The following is a 17,938-nucleotide window of genomic DNA, read 5'->3' as shown; positions in this document are numbered from 1 at the left end:
AAGGCAATATGGAACAGACAAAGTTAGCCTTTTCAGGTATTTTCATGTAGTCAGGGAAGCTCACCAAGGGAGTGGGGATAAGATGGCCCAGTGCCCTTGGGCCTTTAAAAAACATCTCATGGGGGGTAAATGCTTTGATTCCCAGCAGAGCAGGAGGTAACAAATGTGAGGCTCTCCATGGTGCTTGCCAGAAATATGTATGTTCTGTGGGACAGAACAAGGTACTTTGAAGATTGGAGAATTCATCGGCCCTGTGTTCACTTTATTGCTTTCTTCCTGTGCAGAATGTCTCTGGACCCAGAGGGAGAGGCACCGGCCAGACAGTGAGGCAAATGACAAGTTGACAAAATGGTTGTAATTCTAGAAGCTGCAGCCCTCTCCCGGTCTCTCTATGTAGGGGTGGGGATGCAGCCGAAATCTGAAACAGCTCCCAGGAGAGCAAGAAGATACTGTTACTAATGGTTGGACTGACCTGAATTCTTTCCACGTTTATTTGTGCCCGACGTTGGCATAAACATCTTAACTGCATCCACATGAACACCTCTGTTGACCAATGGTGAACTGACTAGGAGAAAGTTGGCCAAATCTCATAACTCTGCCCACCATGTGCAGGAAAAGCAGCTGATGTCGTATTAGAAAGGCCTCAGATTGACACCATAAGTGTTTCTACTTATCCAGAGATGTAATGACACCAGGTGCGAGACAGGACAGCAGAATTCGATGCCGCACTTGAGCCATGTACTTTTTATTACAGGTTTAGACATGGTATCTATTTGCGTTCATTCATGTGTCTTCTAAACAAATGGTTACCGAGCACCTGCTACTGTCCATTATCAAACGAGGAGCTGGCAGAGAGCCCCGGGCGTGTGGTCCTGCCTTCCAGTTTCATACACTCTGGTAGGGGATGTAGGCAGGCACACAGGGACTCTGAGTGATCACTGCTGAGTTACCGGTGAGCTTAGGTGCTTGGAGAGCATCAGGGGTGACTCATGCCTCTTGTGAGGGAGTGGGAGTTTCAGTGAGAAATGGAAAGGGAGGTTCAGGTTGGGCTGAAGGATGAATACAGGTTAACCAAGTGAAGTTTGCATGAGGTTCAGGGATAGGGAAGTGGGAGTTGAAACCAAGCTAAAGAGTTCCAACCCCTGCCTGGAGAAGTAAGAGAGGGAAGCTTTCAGGAACTAAGTGGCTTCCTGAGCTACCTGCAATGGGACAGGACCAGCCAGCTCCCTTCTTGCCAACTTTGTGCTGCCCTTAACTTTAATAGTCCTGGCCATGTGCTGGTCATGTGCCGACCTCTTTCTACAAGACTGGCTTCCTCCTTCCTGCCCTGTTATAAGTACTGTCATCTCCTTTTACAAATATGGACACAGAGTCTGCAGGAGTTGAAGCAACTTGCTCACAGATGCACAGGAAAGAAAGCACCAGAGCCAGGTTTTAGACCAAGTCTAACTCAGAACATGAGCTCTTTAGCACCTCCCACCAGAAGTGCTCCAGCCAGAAAGAGGGAAGCCCATGAAACCCAATAACCCATATTGTGTTGTCTGAGCATCTCCCCACTCCAGCTCTGAGCCAGCTCTTTGAGGATGAGAAGCAGTGATTCTTTAGGTAGCCCTCCCATGCCTAGGATGGAGCAGGCATATTATACCTTCTCAATCAATGCTTGCCAACTGAGGGGCTGCTCTATCTCTTAACCCCCTTTCTGTCCTTCTTGTATGAGTTTGGAAGGAATTCAACAATGACATTTACACTTGGGCCTTTTCTACGGAGCTTTTCTGAGACTGAGTACGTGACTCAGTAGTAGATGAACGAGTGAATGTATGAGAAATTTAGCCACTGTTAAGAGACCCTTGAAATCTTCGTATGCTACTTCGTTATGCAAGTGGCATTATAATTGCTTGAGAGGGAGAGAGTGTATCCTGCCACCAGGGAATTAAAGTCAGGCTTATGTCAGGAAAAAAGTTAGACAAACTAGATGAACAATGTAGAACTACATCTGAGATCTGGTAATGAAATAAGTGACTTACGTCTCTTTAATTGATCTATTAATACATTTCCATTTTATTGCTTTTTTAAAAGGTGAGTACCTTTTATATGAAAATTTGAAGACACCATCTAAATGAATTGGTGGCATCATTTTTGATGTGTAGAATTCAGAAGATCCTTCAAGGTTATTGTCTTAAAATAGTCCTGGATTATAGTTAGTATTTTTTTTTTTTTGTACTTGTCAGGAGGATGATGGTAATACATATGCTGTGAGTTAATAAAGCACATGGGATTTTTAATTTCACGTCCTGTCCCTACCACCAGAGAAACTTAGGTGAGTTATTGTCGTGTGGACTCAGGGTTTTCTTGTTTGCTAAATGAGGATAAAACAGCTCACCTTTTAGAATTGTGAAGTGTACAAGTAATATGAAAAGGGCATCAAGTTCTTTGCCCAACATGTAGTAGATATGTAAGTGTTTGACTCCATGAGATAGGTGAGAACACATACCCTCCAGATGGTCAGCTTGTCCCAGTGCGGCATGTGCCCCATTTATGGTCATAAATAGATTATAAAAGCTTGGACGCTGAACTCAGAGATGTGGATTCACATCATGAGATGACAGCTATCACTATGACTTCTGTAACTTATTTACTCTCTCTGTGCATCCATTTTCTTCTCTTTAAAATGGGGATCATGGTTGGAGAGTTATTTTTGGGACTGACTGAGAGAAAGTGTTTAAAGCCCTTAATATGGACTCCATGCATAGTAAGTAATCAATGCTAATTTTTATCACCTACTCTTCTGATTATCCAGGGGTTGCTTTACTAGGAAGTCAGTATCACTCATTTGCTCTCACCACTGAGGCTTATTTGCAAACAGGGTTCTACTTGAGTGTTAGGAGGATGTGACCTAGCTACTCTGTGCAGAGCAGGAGTGGGGGCCCTCCCTCTAACCTCCCCCAGTGCAGGGCATGTAGGTGCGGTGAGTGGGCCGGTTTCCATGGAAGGGTAGGGGAATGGAGGAGCTACCCAGCAGGGGGTGCAAAAGGCCTTTATGGAAAAAAGAGATCTCTGGATGGAGTGGGATGAGAGGCTTCAGAGAAGTATTAGGCATTACTTTTTATTTACGAGGCCTAACGGCACAGAGAATTTAGAAAAGCACATTTTGGAAAAGGAGATTTCCTTGGAAGGTCCGCTTTCTTCCTAGATGAGCATGTAGGCATGTAGTTGGCAGTAGGTTTCTCAGTTGCTGGCGCTCCTTTCCTAGTCCCTGTTGCCATGACCTTGAGTGGAATGGCTGGCAAACTGGACAGTATGGGCAGAGAGTTGCTGCCTAAGTCCATAACCCTTTCTAGGCTGATGCATTCCAGAGGAAGGAAATGATTCAGACTCCTTCAGATGTCACGTATACCTGGGATGTGGGTGTAAAGAGATAGGTAAATAGTAAACAACTGAATTCAGAAATCAGTTTCCTTAAACAGTGTCATCTTCTTTAGGAATCTGAATTTGCTAGGTCATCTGCAATGGGATATCCTTCTAATACGACTTCTATTCCATTTTCTTCCCTCTCTTTATCTCTCTCGCCCCCTCTCCACTTAAAAAAATACATCTGCCTTGACCACACTGGTATCATCTATAATGAAAGATGGCTTTGACTGCTGACCATATATATACCAAGCTGTTCTCAATTCTACCTAGCAGTGTCCTGTGTGTGGCGAGCTCTCTGCAGCGTTTTCTGTGTTTAAGACATCGCCTCAACAAAATCCGTTTTAGACTTTTCCTTGCCTCTCGGCTGAATTACAGTCACAGTCAATGGCCCACTTGTGTGTAGTTCAAGAAGCAATTAAGGGCTCTTTTCTTTGAACAAGCGAGGGAGGGGGTAGAGAAAAATGATCATTATTCTGATGATTCCTCTGTGTAGCTCAACAGTTCACAGATCTTTGATGCCACGAGTCTCAGCATTTAAACCCATTTCTATCACTGCCTTCTGCAGCCACTTCTGCCTGTCAGAGCGACTCCATGGAGGCCAAGGACTCGCATGTCAGTAGGTCAGAGCCACTCAATATGACGGTAGGATTGTGATTAAACACAGCTGTAACAGCTGCTTAATGATCTTCGGGATCATGATGGTATCACTGAAAATTAGAAAGCACAGTCTTTGGAGACCCCCCCAAGGAAACGTGAGGTTGCCACTGTAAGCCTTTTGTTTTATTCTGGGAGAGTTATCATAATCAGAATACGGCAGTATTTCTAGGCCTGTCTACATGAATTTTGTCCGTATCTAGCTTCTATGTTTCTAAAAGGCAGAGACTTTTATCTAACTTCTATTGCATTGGGTCTAAAACAAAGCTGAAGAGAGAAGCCACTTAAATGATTTTGTTAAGATGATCAGTGAATGCCCTCCTGGACGTGTCTCAAGAAGCATTTGGTGTGTGTGGACCAATAAACCAGGCCCTTGGGAGAGACAACTCACTATATAATCAGTGGTTCTCAGAGTGGTCCTTCGACCAACAGCCTCTGCATCACTTGGGAACAGGTTAGATGCACATGCTTCTGCCCTACCCTGGAAAACTCTGGGGCTCGGGCCCAGCAACCTGTGTACTAACAAGCTTTCCTGTAGTTCTGATGCATGCTCATGTATGAGAAGCACAGGTCTACATCCTTCCTGGCCCTTAAATGTCTCTGCAGAGGCCTCTCCTTTCTTCCGTGGAAAGGAGACTTGTAATACCAGCAAGACTAGAAGGGTGAGGACTGAACTTCCTAGAGATAAGGACAAACTTTGACATAGCCTTCCAGGGCGTCAACATGATGACTTCTGCCTTTGGATGTTTTAGGGCTGCCTGGAAGCCCAGTAGAGTTCCACAGAACCATATGGGTGAACCTGGATGTTTCTTGCCTTGAAGAGAATGTCTTCTTGCTTCTCCACTGGGTAGGCATGTTGAGGAAGAGAAGGGCACTGATTTCTTGTTCAAAACCAAGGCAGCAGTGGCATGGAGACAGAGAGCTTTAGATGTGGAAGACTTGGGTCAAGGAACTGCCCTGCTCTGGGAGCTTGGGGACTCTGGGAAAATCCATTAACCTCACTAAATTCAGGTGGACCTGAGTTTGCTCATCTCAAAGCCAGAGCTAATTATATTTGCCCTATCTGTTTCATAGGACGTTCTGCTCAATTGAGAGACAGGTCAAGATGGGATTTTGCCCAAACTCACTCACTTCACTCAAACAGACTCCAAGATGAAGGTGCCCTACCACCAAAAATCAGAGCTCAGTGGGGATAGAGCACTTTGTTAGTTTCTTATACAGATATATTTACATATACACATACACACACTGTAGGGCTTTTCTGGTAAGGGGTGATAAAGACAAGGCTGAATCATGTTAATCTAAGTGAGTCCTCCCATCTCCATTTTGTGGTCAGACTCCCCATCCCAATACCTACCCACCCAGCCCAGGTATGAGCAGCTGGAACCCCAAGCCTGTGACCAATGTCAGGGTGTGAAGACCAGATAAAGGCAGGAACCTGAGTTGAGTCTTCTCCATAGATGCCAGTAAAAGAGAGGGAGGTGAGCCTAGGAGGCTGTGTGAGAGGACAACAATTTTGCCATTGTGATCGTGTCCAGTGACAGCCAGGCTCTAACCCATCACATTGGGCATGCCCCCATTACAGAACCAAATTTGCATCTGCTGCTCCAACATGCAACAAAGCCAAGCTACTGTTGCCACGTTGTGGTGAAGGAGAATATACTATTTATTAGAGGGCACCAAGCAAGGAGAATGGGCAGCTCATCCTCAAAAGACCTAAACTCCCTGATGGAAGGGTTTTTAATGAAAAAGAATATGTGTGTTTATATATATATGTGTGTGTGTGTGTGTGTGTGTGTGTATATGTATATATATTACATGCCAGGCACATAACATGTTTGAAGACCATCTTAAGACTTCCTCTAACTACGATTCCACAGGCCCATCTTTTTTTACTAAATCAGAAGTGACATGTTACACAGTGATAATCTATTAAGTCTCTCTTAGAACCTCCTTTCAAGGTGACTTTGAAGAGTAGAGACACTATTAAGCCTGCTTTCTGAGGTTGTTGAGATATGATGGAGAGAACCACCACCCCCACCCCCAACCCGCTGCCCAATTCCTAAGGTTCTCAAACATTCTCAGCTCATGGTGTCTTTGTGTCTCAGTAATTTTTTCACTCCCTAGACCAAGAGAAATAGCAACAGTTCCATATATTAATAGTTTCAACTTACTAGTAGCAGTGTCTGCTACTGACAGAGACTATGCTACCCTTGACTTTTTAAAATATCCCATGGCTTTCCTGTGAGTTAGTTGCAGTCCCACAGCTTGGGAACCATAGCCTCTACCTCACCTGAAGCAAAGGAGAAGGGACTTCAACACTGAGAAGGACCCTACCACCTTCATGACATTTATCTGAAATAGTCCAGTAGATAATGAGAATTTTTACCCATTCCTCATGGGAAGAAAGTTAGTTTGGTGGAAAGGGGATTTTGATAAATTGTAAGCAACTGGTAGACACGATCTGTTTCTTTAAAGATATTTCAATATCAGAATCAATTCCAGGTCAAGAATTCCTTTGGACCCATTTGTAAATGTGCTGCCTTTAGTTTAGTTTAGAAGCAGTGGTTTCTTTCTAGAGTAACAGAATAATTGCCTGTATCTCATGTCTATTTCCAGGTCTCTATCATTCAGTGAAGCTTTGACTACTTCAGGGCAGAGTCTGGAAAGAATAGGTGCTCAATGTGTATTTTCAAATTACATTACTCTTTTTATGAATGGCTTTTAGATCAAAGTGTGTTGGCATGACTGTGGAGGTCCTGGTGGAGCCTGCTTTGCTTCCCATGATAATACCAAGCAAAGGGAATGTGGAGTCTTAGCCACTGGACCACCAGGTCTGGTGTGAAGCCACTCAGTCGTGTCTGACTGTTTGTGACCCCATGGACTGTAGCCTGCCAGGCTCTTCTATCCATGGAATTCTCCAGGCAATAATACTTCAGTGGGTTACCATTCCTTTCTCCAAGTCCCTTAATATTTGCTTTAAGTTGGATACCTGACAAATAGAGATGAGAGCTTTTCTTGGGGCTCTCCACTCATCTATTTCCCTTTATCCCCTAGGCCCAGTATCCTTTAAACTCTGTTGGGTTAAGGGAAGTTAATAGCCCTACAAGATAAACAGTGGTGCCATGGGTAGGCAGTTCATGCCATTTGAGAAATTTGAAGCACTGAGCTGTGCCTAACAGTGCTACAAGGTGGTGGGCCTAGACAACATTTAATATCCATTCCAACCCTGAGAGCATCTAGGCATCTGAGGTGTGAGCTGTTCATAATCCTACAGGGTCAGTGAGTATCTTGGTTTTAAATAACAGGAGCAGTAAGGAAGCTTGTTGTGGTAAATGGTGCACCTGCACAGTGCCTTCAAACTTGCCTTAGAATCAAACAAGAGTCTTTTAGCATATGAATCTCAGAAAGCTGTTCAGAGGGCCATTTATAGCATAGAAGCAGTGGGGAAGACGCCATTTCCAGGTCTCTGCCAGTTGTAGTTCAGAGCACAGGTGAACTGCCTGCTCGGTTTCAACTCCTTTTCTGCAATGAGTCAGGAAAAGATGCCTTCGATGGTAGAGAGAAGTGGATCGGAAGCCATACCTTAAAAAAGTCTTCCGTTCATTTGCTGCAGAACCACTTTGGGCCTGCCCAGGTGTAGATTCCTGGAACTCCAGTGGAGTGGAAACACTGAACATGTAACATCATTCCAAGACTTTTACTATGGTCCATAACCTGTTTTGAGGACTTTATGTGTATTAACTCATTTAATCCTGAAAATAGTATTAGAACCAAATAGAAAGATGCTGCTTCTGTGGTCTCTCAGTCCTCTCTAAGGTCATATGGTAGCCTGAGGTAGATACATAAGTTGACCCTATGTTAGTTCACAAAAATACTATTTCCAGGAGCAGAGCTCACATTATAAAGTAGATACTATTGATAAGAAAGTAAAAACAATATCACTTTTTATTAATCTAAATGTGCAGAGAAAAGACCCCATTTTGTACAAAACTTCATTCAGGTTCTTTTAAGATTCAGTTCTAAATGTTAAAAGATCAGCCTTTTAGGAGGGATTTATTTGAAGGTCCTAGATGTATGTAGTTCTCGGGACGGATGATCTCTTTGTCCAGCACTTAAAGTTAAAATCTTTCTATTGCAATGATTCGTAGAGTAGTTTGAAATATGGAAATGTGAGTGATTTTGCTCCTATCACTGTGGGTATTACCCTGTGTTCTAAAATCATATCATAAAAACATAAACTTACTACTCTAATCTTGTAGGGTTATCCATGCCAGTGTCCAGTGAGGGAACTGAGAGAAGGCGGCATGATCCAGGTAATGATGTTTTTTCATGAAAAGCAAGAAATGGAAATGTTCTGGCTTTTTTTCAATAACATGTAATTTGTAATGTTCTTCCCCTCATTTATAATCCTATCTGTGTATAAACAATAATTTGCTCTTATAAACATGTACTGTAGTAAGAGTTCTGTGGGGAGCAGTTGGTGTTCGTTATCTGTGGCATCACAAGCATTTAAAAAACAATAATTATAAATATCCTCTAGAGTGAAAAAAAATAGTGAAAAGAATTAGAGAGTCTGTCTAGAGACTTTCTTATTGCTCTGTTTTTGTCCTGCCTCCACCCCAATTACTTTTTTGGACTTGCTTAAGTCCTACAAAACCCAGTGTAGGTGTTACCTACTGCAAAGCTTGGAGAATGTTATGGTTTGAAGAACAGTATTTAGTAACATGACTTCTTTATATCTGAAATAAGTTGCTGTTGTTAATGTTGGCCTTCCAATTCTGAAATCCAAAGAATAAGCCGAGGTTCCTTTGCCTGACAGTAAATTGTGGTTTGTTTGCTTTCCTTTGTTTTTTAAATCCAAGGATATACCAATGGAATGAAGGTTGGTATTTCTCTGAAAGGTCTGAGTTACAGAGAAAAAGTGAATTCTAGTAATAGAGATTAGTCTATGAAACACAAGCAAAAGGATCCGTGTATCAAAGGCATACTTCAGTTTCATAAAATTTACAGAGTGGCATTTCAACAGGAGACCATTAGATTACTAATGGGATACTTAGAAAGGAAAAGAGCAAAATTAGAGTGTAATCTGAATATATGAACTGCTTATGTCCTTAAAGTCCTATTTGTACCGTTTTTTGTAACTTGGAATGCATTCCCCTGTAGGAACTATATTTTGCTTGCTTTGGGGACTCCCTATCTAGCTTATGAAAATCTATGTTAAGCATAATGTAGTAACATGGTTTTTTAGAAAGAGAACTGAATTAGATATCAGGTGGCTTTGGGTTTGAGTCCAGACTGGAGCACAATCTCTTTGTATGGCCTTAGGCAGGTCACCCAGGTCACTAAAACTTTCAGTGCTTTTGCACATATATAAAAAGTGAATGCTGAAACCCAGTATTGGGTATAGAGTAAACATTCAACAAATGTTTGCTGAATGAGTGAACAAATGAGTAAGCCTATATTTTATTTCTGTGGGCAGAAAAAAAATCCATCCAAAGGATGTCAGACTTTTACAGCTTCTATGGTATCACTGTGGAGATTGCAGACCAAGTACAAAATTGGAACTTCTTAAGGCCTTTCATAGCCATTTATGTAGTGTCCAGGTCACCTCTGTGTGCCTGGTGGCTGGATATCTAACCCTGCTGTCTCCAGAGGCAGGGCCAAAGCTTCGTGAAAACCGTAACAGGCTCCCATACAAGGAGAGGAGGCGTGGCAGGGGTGTGGTGGCCGTTTGTATATTCGACTCAAGAACAAGCTGCATGTTTGCAAATCAAGGACTTTGTGTTTACTTCTCCCTTTGTGAAATGTGACAGAAGTATTAAAAATGTCTTGATTAGAAAATATATTAAATATATATTTTGATGGGAGCAATGCATTTAAGATAATGAGAAGGAAGAAAAGCACTTAAGAAAAATGAAATGCGTAGTGTTATACCCAAAAAGGAGCAAAAAGACACAAGGTATTCTAGACTTGGAGGCAGCTCATTCTGATTTTGGGAATGGACTTTCGGTTTATTTTAATGTAACCCCTGCTTTTCTAATTATAGTCGTTTGTTCTCAAACAGGCACTGGTAGAAGCGGTTTTAAATCTATATTCTATTTCAGTAGGCATACCTTCTGAAAAACCCCTAAAATTTCAAGAGGAGCTTTTTCTTCCTTTCTTTTTCTTAAGCAATTGCTGTTTTGTGTGTGTGTGTGTGTGTGTTTTGAGCTCCAAGGGCTGACAGCTGTTCTAGTCTTGCTTGGGGATTTTTTCACAATGTGGATTAATCAATGTTATGAACTGGGTCCGTGGGGTTTTGGGAATGTAATTGGTTTCAGATGACACTTTGCTAGTCAATCTGTGAAACAGCCGAATGTTGACACAGCTGAACAATTCCAGCTGTTTCCACTCGCCCCTTCCTCTTTGCTTGGACGCTGCATCCTCTGCCTTTATTTGTGTCTGCCCTCGCTCATTGTGACTTTGCTAAACTAATTTGTTATCCTTTCTGAAATTTCTTTTTGCTTTTCTCTTCTTTGGGATATCAGGGCTCCCCCTTTATTATAGCCTCCACTCAATTTTATTTTGCAAAACTTCTTTCTTGGCTTGCATAGTTTTTTAAGGAAATAGTAGTTTTACCACTTAAGTTCCCTTTTATTTGTGGTGATCCCCTAGTTTGTTTATTTAAAAGTGCAGAGCACCAATTTAGGCTTTGCACAAGTGTTTGGATTCTGTGAATATTTGGTTTCACAGTTGCTTGATCAACCTTTATTTTTAATTACAAGAGACATTTCCATTGAATAAACAATACAAACCATTAGCTTCATTCAATGCATAGTTATGTTTGCTACCATATATCCTTCTGAAACTATGAGAAAAGATTCAGGTGTCAGTATTGCTGCTAGAAAGATGAATGATTAGAAGGGAGGAATCCAAAAAGGACCGACCCTGAATTATGTACATTATATTAACAGTTTATATACTGTCAGGGGAAATGGTTTGTAAATTGCTTTCAGTGGTTTTTCATTATCAGACTAATTTCTCTTTGTTTTTTCAAGAGTACTTGTTTCTGCATCTTAGTCAGTAGGGGAAAGGCTTTAACTGTTTGGGTGCCCAATATAATTTTGTTGCTTTATAGGGTGATGGGCTGTAAATCCAGGGCTAAGTGAGCTACACTGAAGAACTGGACTGCACAGATAGGTACATACTTGAGTGTGGTCGTTCCCAAAAGCTAAGACTCTTGATGTGGGTGAGGTAATCTCATTTTTCCCAGAAAGGTCTGTATTGACTGAATGAATGACTCAGGCTTACAGGACAATGGGCAACACTTACTCAGCCTTGCTTGCAGACTTAAATGCACAGCACAATTAAATACTCGGTAAGCTGGAGTCAAGGCTAAGATGTCAAAGAACCTGGAACAATTGAGCAATTGTCATGAGAATTTGGTGAATAAATGCAATTGACATAGCACATTTTTCCAGATATGTCCTCCTCCTACAATTGTTAATGAACATGGTATCAGAGGAAACAGTCTCAAGGGTGGAGATTATCTCAGAGACAGGAAACAATGGGTAGATAGACAATGTCATTTCTTTGAATGAAGATTATAAACAGTACAGGCCTCTAGACGCTGGTCCATTTGTTCGCTTTTATGTAATCTTGTGTGTAGTGAAACTTCTGGATGTAATAGTGAAATACTGATCTGACATGAGCCATGTGTGCAGAAAAGAAGCCAAAGAGCATCTGTATAAACAAAGCACATGGAAAAGATAACTCAAATTGCACTTGGAGGTGAGCAGCCAGAATTATAGGTGATAACCCAGTAAATGGGTTTACATGTTACTGTGGACAGTTCTCTGAAGACTGACCAAATTGTGGTTATGGTCCAAAAGGCAGGCTGGGTGTAATTGTGGAGGGTGTTGGGATCAAAATCAAAAACATGTCTCTGGCCATTTATACTAGATCTGTAGCTGGACCAATATACCTTAAGAACAACCTAACGAAGCCAAGGAAGGTTTGGGAAGGGATAAAGGAGCTAAGGGATTTTAAATATTTTGCAAGAGCAAATAGATGTATCTGATACCCTTCATCTAAGAAGTTGAGAATGGATGGGATGAAGGTTTTGAAAACGATAAAGAGGTTCAGGCAGTGCTCCCAAGTTGTTTTAAATCTTGGAAATTTCTACAGTTCCACTTCTGTGCCAGGAAAGGAGATGGACAGATGGTGTTTTAGTTTTTCTTGCTACCTGATGGTGAGGTGAAGTGCACAAGTCTCAGTTTCGGTGGTGATGGTTGCTCAGCCACTTACATGGTCTCCCCAAAGCTACTCAAAATGAGTCTTAGAGTGCTTTTTGCAGAGGCATCACTCATGTCGAGAATCTGGGGAGGCTGTGAAAATGGCACATCACTGGGCTCCACAGTAGACCTGAAGAATCAGTATGGAGGGAGAGGGTCTGCATTTTTAACAAGCTCCCTAGGTGAATCTTACATACTCCAAAGTTTAAAAACCGTAAAGTTTGCACTAGGATTTTAGGCTAAGCGGGAGGTACCAGGTTACAGCACAGGTATAATGGGCTATAGCTCTCCAGTTTAATATAAAGCCAATAAGAACGGGCCATGTAAATGTGCCCTTTGTATTACCAGGTATTACAAAAATAAAGAGCTGTTCAAATATTTGGTGCTAAGAAGGTGCAGACTCAAATTACCTGGACAGCATTCCTAGGTGGAAACTGTGGCTCCAAGGAATGAGAGTTGTTTTTCTTTGTGATTTGATGTGCCTTAGTGCCTTTCCTTTCGGAATGTGATTGCATAATTGTACACAGGCACTCCCTCCCTTGAGGCAGAAGGCTAATTACATAACACAGCCAATAGGCCCCATCACACTGTCCTCTAATTATGGTTTATGAAATGTACTGAGTTGACCTTTGCCATCACAGCTGCCCTGAAGGTTGACTCCAGGATGTTATGGCTGGAAGGGGTTTGAGGCATTATCCCGCAGTAATTCTACCAAAGCTTATTCTGAACCTAGTGGAAGGCCCAATACAGAAAGGTAGTTCAGGACCAGGACTAAAGTTGACTTTCCCAGTGTTTTCCATAGTTTAACATGTAGGCCAACATGTTCTTACTTTATTTTGCAATTTCGTTGTTGTTTTGTTGTTGTTTAGGCACTAAATTGTGTCCAACTCTTTTGCCATCCCATGGACTGTGGCCCACCAGGCTCCTCTGTCCATGGGATTTCCCAGGCAAGAATACTGCAGTGGGTTGCCATTTCCTTCTCCAGGGGATTTTCACAGACCAGGGATCGAACCTACGTCTCCTGAATTGGCAGGTGTATTCTTTACCACTGAGCAACCAAAGAAGCAATACTGGCTTATTTTTTTACTGTTCTCATAGGAAACTCAGTTTGGAATCACCTAGGATTCTTAAGTTGAAAAGGTATCATTTAATGTTCCTACTCTTTTATACTCATAATAGTTAATATTTATTGATCGCATGCCATGTGCCAGACAGTGCATTAAACACTTGGTATACATTAACCGTCTCAGCCTCTCAGCAGGCCTGTGAGGGTGAAGATCCCCATTTTAAAGATGAGGCTTTTGAAACATTGAAGATTTTCCAAGGACATACAACTAGTAAATAGGAGACCAAAGATTTCAATTAGGCCAATCTGATTCCAGGCTATTCTTTTATTTTACCAAACTATTAGTTGACTATGTTGATGTACAAAAATTCTCTTTTGTACAAATACAAGGCCAGGGAACATTATCTGAATTACTCTTTACATTTATATAATACAATATAAAGTGTGCTCAACATTTACACCAGGTTCTGAATGACACAACTTTTGCATTATCAGGTTACACTGATAGGTGTAAATACTCTATAGTATTGTCTCATGGGGCTGTGGCTGTCTTCTCCCTGTCTCCTTCCATGCCCATCTTTCTTAACAAGCTTCTTTTTTGTGAAATAAGATAACCCATGATGAAGGGAATCTCTTTTTCTGTGGAACTTGAATTTTTATTTAGGGACAATAGCAGCTCCACACATGAAGGCATTGGATACTATACTCGTTGGTCTCTAAGGGGAGCTTTGTTGTCAGCGGCGCCATTGAATGGTGTGTCATGATTGCTGGGCTTTGCGTGGCCACCCTGGTGCTCACAGATGTGTCCTGCAGGTCAGCAAGCACACCGGTGAACGTGTCTGATCTGAGTGCCCACTCCTGACCTTTTTACATTACGGTCTGTTTGTGGATCTTTGTCTTGGGTGAGATACCCAAGCTTTGTAAATTCTGTTGCTTTCAGACGATTGTGTTAAATTAGAAGAGTCCAGTATGGAAGGAGAACTCACCTGAAGTGGGATACCTTGTTTTACTTTATCACAGGCTTTTTGAAGGGAGCGTGTCCTCGGACCTTGGTAGTAAGCGTAGAAACACTCACCCTCAAGGATGGAGACTATTTCCCTGTAGACACAGAACTCCTATCCCTGCCCTACATATGAAGGAGATAAAAGGGGATGCCACTGCCATCACTCCAGGTAGCAATGCCATGGGGCCACCAAATGCAAAATACACACGTGAAATGCACCTACTGCCTGCAAATGGCTGAAGGCTGCTCATCGAAGAAGCAGTGGTCACAAACGTGCAGAGCCTTTATCCAGGCTGTTCCCTCTGCCTGAAGTGCCCTCTTGGATCTTCTCTACTGGGTTCACTCCTTCTTTTTTCAACATTCTGCTCCAGGTCTCCTCCTCTGAGACCTCTTCCCTGCCTCCATCCCGGCCAGCACAGCCCCTCCCCACTGCTCTCTGCTGACCTTGTAAGCTTTTGCAGGATGCTGGTTTAGAGTGGTTCATATTCTTAAACAGACCTGATTTTCAGGACCCCCAGAGGCCTCTCCAGGGGAACACCAGTCCAGAGAAATGCCCCTTTCCAGCCAAGGGAGCAGAAGTAATGACTTTTCTTTCTTTCACTGGTATCTGGGCCACTCGGTTGGGTATAGAGATGGGGATCATCAGCATGACTGGCTGGAAGCCACTGCATGGCTCTCCTGAGGCTTTATCACCCAAACCTCACACCTTTTCTCAGAAAGTAAAAGGGGTGCTTATTCTGATTTTAAATTCCACATGAGGTGAATCAACTGTGCAGCGCTGTCGAGAAGCGGGAAGTCCCTAAGGACAGGAGGCCTTAGGGAAATAGAACTGGATCTTGAGGAGAGGATTGAGAAAGACTCAAGAAGTGGGAAGCATTGCCCAAGGTTTGGCCAAACACAACAACAGCAGTGTTGTGTGGGCAAGTGACTTTGTCCCTGTTGTTGCCATGGCGTTACTCTGGTGCCGTCTCAGGATTTAGGAACTAAGACCTAGTAAAGAGGGGACAGTGCCCTTGGTGCAGGGTGCTGGCTTCACTTCTAGTATTTCTATTTAACTCATTAACATTTATTCATTTAGTGTTGGGCTTCCCTTATAGCTCAGTTGGTAAAGAATCTGCCTGTAGTGCAGGAGACCTGGCTTCGATTCCTGGGTCGGGAAGATCCCCTGGAGAAGGAAATGGCAACTCACTCCAGTATTCTTGCCTGGATAATCCCATGGACAGAGGAGCCTGGTGGACTACAGTCCATGGAGTGACAAGAGTCAGACACGACTTAGCGACTGAACCACCACCGCCACCACCATTTATTGAGTACCAAGGTGCTGATGCACTGATGCATAATGCCTTACTCTTTGCAGTCCCTTTCTGCCCAGCAGCTAAAGCAGTAGCTTAAATTTCCTTTAAACTCTTGAAATTTAGAGAAAGGCTATGTAAATTTGAATTATTTTCAATATAAGTGGGATGAATAAATCATAAAGGGCTTATGCATAGGAAGGAACCTTAGTCAGAGAATGATACCTTAGAGTGAGGAATGAGACAAGAAGGCTGTGTACCAGGTGCCAACCACACCCAATAACAGCAACCATGCTGCCTATCCTCACACATGAGAGATATGCCTGCTACCCGCACCTTGACTTCACTTCTTGCCTTGTCCTTCAATGCCAAATTCTGGGTTGGGGGCGGAAAATAGCACCTCGTGCCTCATAAAGACTTCAGGGATACCTGCCTTTAGATTCAGGCTGGATATTGAAATTATCTAGGATGCTGGATTTTAGCCATTTTGCTTGTTTTAATAAAAAGAATTTAGGTGATATGACCACTGATGCATCCTGTTTCTCCCACAGGCTGTTGGGATGGAAAAGTGGAAACCCCAGAGACAGAGTCCCCGCTTTCCCTGAGCAGTCTGACCAAGGGAGGTGATGGCAACTGGGGATGGGATTTCCTCATTTCCTCCCCTCCTGTGGGTCTCAGGGTCTCCACACTGCCTCCTGTCCTGAGGTGGAGGGGAAGGCCCTTGTCAAGTGCCTGCTGTTAGGGTGGGTTGTCATGGCAGCCACTTGGGACAGGGCCAGGGAGAAGGGGCTCCTACAGTGCATTGACGTAGACAGAGCACCATGGGGAGGGGAAGTGGGCCAGGAGAACAGTGAGACAGGGGTGTGGATGCCAGAGGACCAGCATGATTATCACGTGCTCACTTGACACAGTGTGATGCCAGCTATGGTAGGGGGAGAGCCTGGGAAAGGTGAAATTTGCCTCTCTCTGCAAGGAATTAGTTTACAGTCTCTTCACTCACCAAGTAGTAATGGGGTACCTCTCTGGAGCTATACTCTGCAATAGGTGATTCGGATTAATCAGATAATAATACAGACATCTGCCTCCATGGAACTAATCATTGGGTGGCACTTATCAGAAGGGCATTGTTGTTTTTTTTCAAATGCAGAAGGGTTTTTGATCCATCTTTTATATTTTATGGACTGGTTTATTGAATGTAACCAAATCCCCTTCTCTTGATTAGAGTTATTGGCTGCTCAAACGAGGGCTTTGTGTCTACTTTAATTTTTCTCTTCGATACCATCTGTCCTTGGCTCAGCTTTTCGACTGATCCCTATTAAGTTAAGTGAAAATCGCTCAGTCGTGTCTGACTCTTTGCGACCCTGTGGACTATACAGTCCATGGAATTCTCCAGGCCAGATTACTGGAGTGGGTAGCCTTTCCCTTCTCTAGAGGATCTTCCTAACTTAGGGATCGAACCCAGGTCTCCCGCATTGCAGGCGGATTCTTTAGCAGCTGAGCCACAAGGGAAGCCCTATTAGGGGACAGGTAAAGAAAATTGCGATGAAGAATCTTTTATTATATGCCATAGGTAGTAGGTGGAGAAGGCAATGGCACCCCACTCCAGTATTCTTGCCTGGAGAATCCCAGGGATAGGGGGAGCCTGGTGGGCTGCCGTCTATGGGGTCGCACAGAATCGGACATGGCTGAAGCGACTTAGCAGCAGCAGCAGCAGCATAGGTAGTAGGAAATCCTGAGCTCTGATTTTCCTATGAAGGAAAGGTTTCTGTTGATAGAAATCAGAATAACATATCTCAAAGCAGATATTGAATGAAGTAAAGAAGGTAACTGCAAACTTCCGTTCCTCCAGACACAAACATGCAATTGCTCATACAATGGTCTTGTAGTAAATAGGCACATTTGAATAACTCTTTGGTGGGTTTCTGTGGTAGCTCAGTGGTAAAGAATCCGCCTGCCTATGCAGGAGTCATAGGTTCAGTTTCTGATCTGGGAAGATTCCACATGCTGAGGAAAAACTAAGCCTGTGAACCACAACTACGAGCCTGTGCTGTAGAGCCCGGGAGCCACAACCACTGAGCCCACACGCTGCCCTCGAGCCTGTGCTCTGCAGCAGGAGAAGCCACCACGATGAGAAGCCCACACACGACTAGAGAATAGCCGCCTGCTTGCTGCAACTTGAGAAAAGCCTGCACGGCAATGAAGGCCCACCACAGCCAAAAATAAATAAATTAATAAA

General features: G+C 43.1%; 1 protein-coding gene across 10 annotated transcripts in view; it reads left to right on the top strand.

The window, feature by feature from the left end:
- Positions 1 to 17,938, top strand: part of RORA (RAR related orphan receptor A) — an 809,419-nt gene that overhangs the window by 154,523 nt on the left and 636,958 nt on the right. For 5 of the 10 annotated variants that reach the window (XM_086321296.1, XM_086321290.1, XM_086321297.1 and 2 more), the window contains one exon: positions 8,328 to 8,381. The exons of the other annotated variants lie outside the window; for them this stretch is intronic. In XM_086321296.1, coding sequence (XP_086177422.1) covers positions 8,328 to 8,381 — 54 coding nt within the window. The remainder of the gene's footprint in view (positions 1 to 8,327; positions 8,382 to 17,938) is intronic. 10 annotated transcript variants of the gene reach the window in all.

This window comes from Bos grunniens, chromosome 10 (genome assembly GCF_055505025.1).
Source record: "Bos grunniens cultivar Pamir isolate PY7600 chromosome 10, Bosgru_T2T1.0, whole genome shotgun sequence".
In the NCBI taxonomy this organism is placed as follows: domain Eukaryota; kingdom Metazoa; phylum Chordata; class Mammalia; order Artiodactyla; family Bovidae; genus Bos; species Bos grunniens.
Note: the sequence above shows the minus strand (reverse complement) of the source record. Positions and strands in the feature narration are given on the sequence as shown.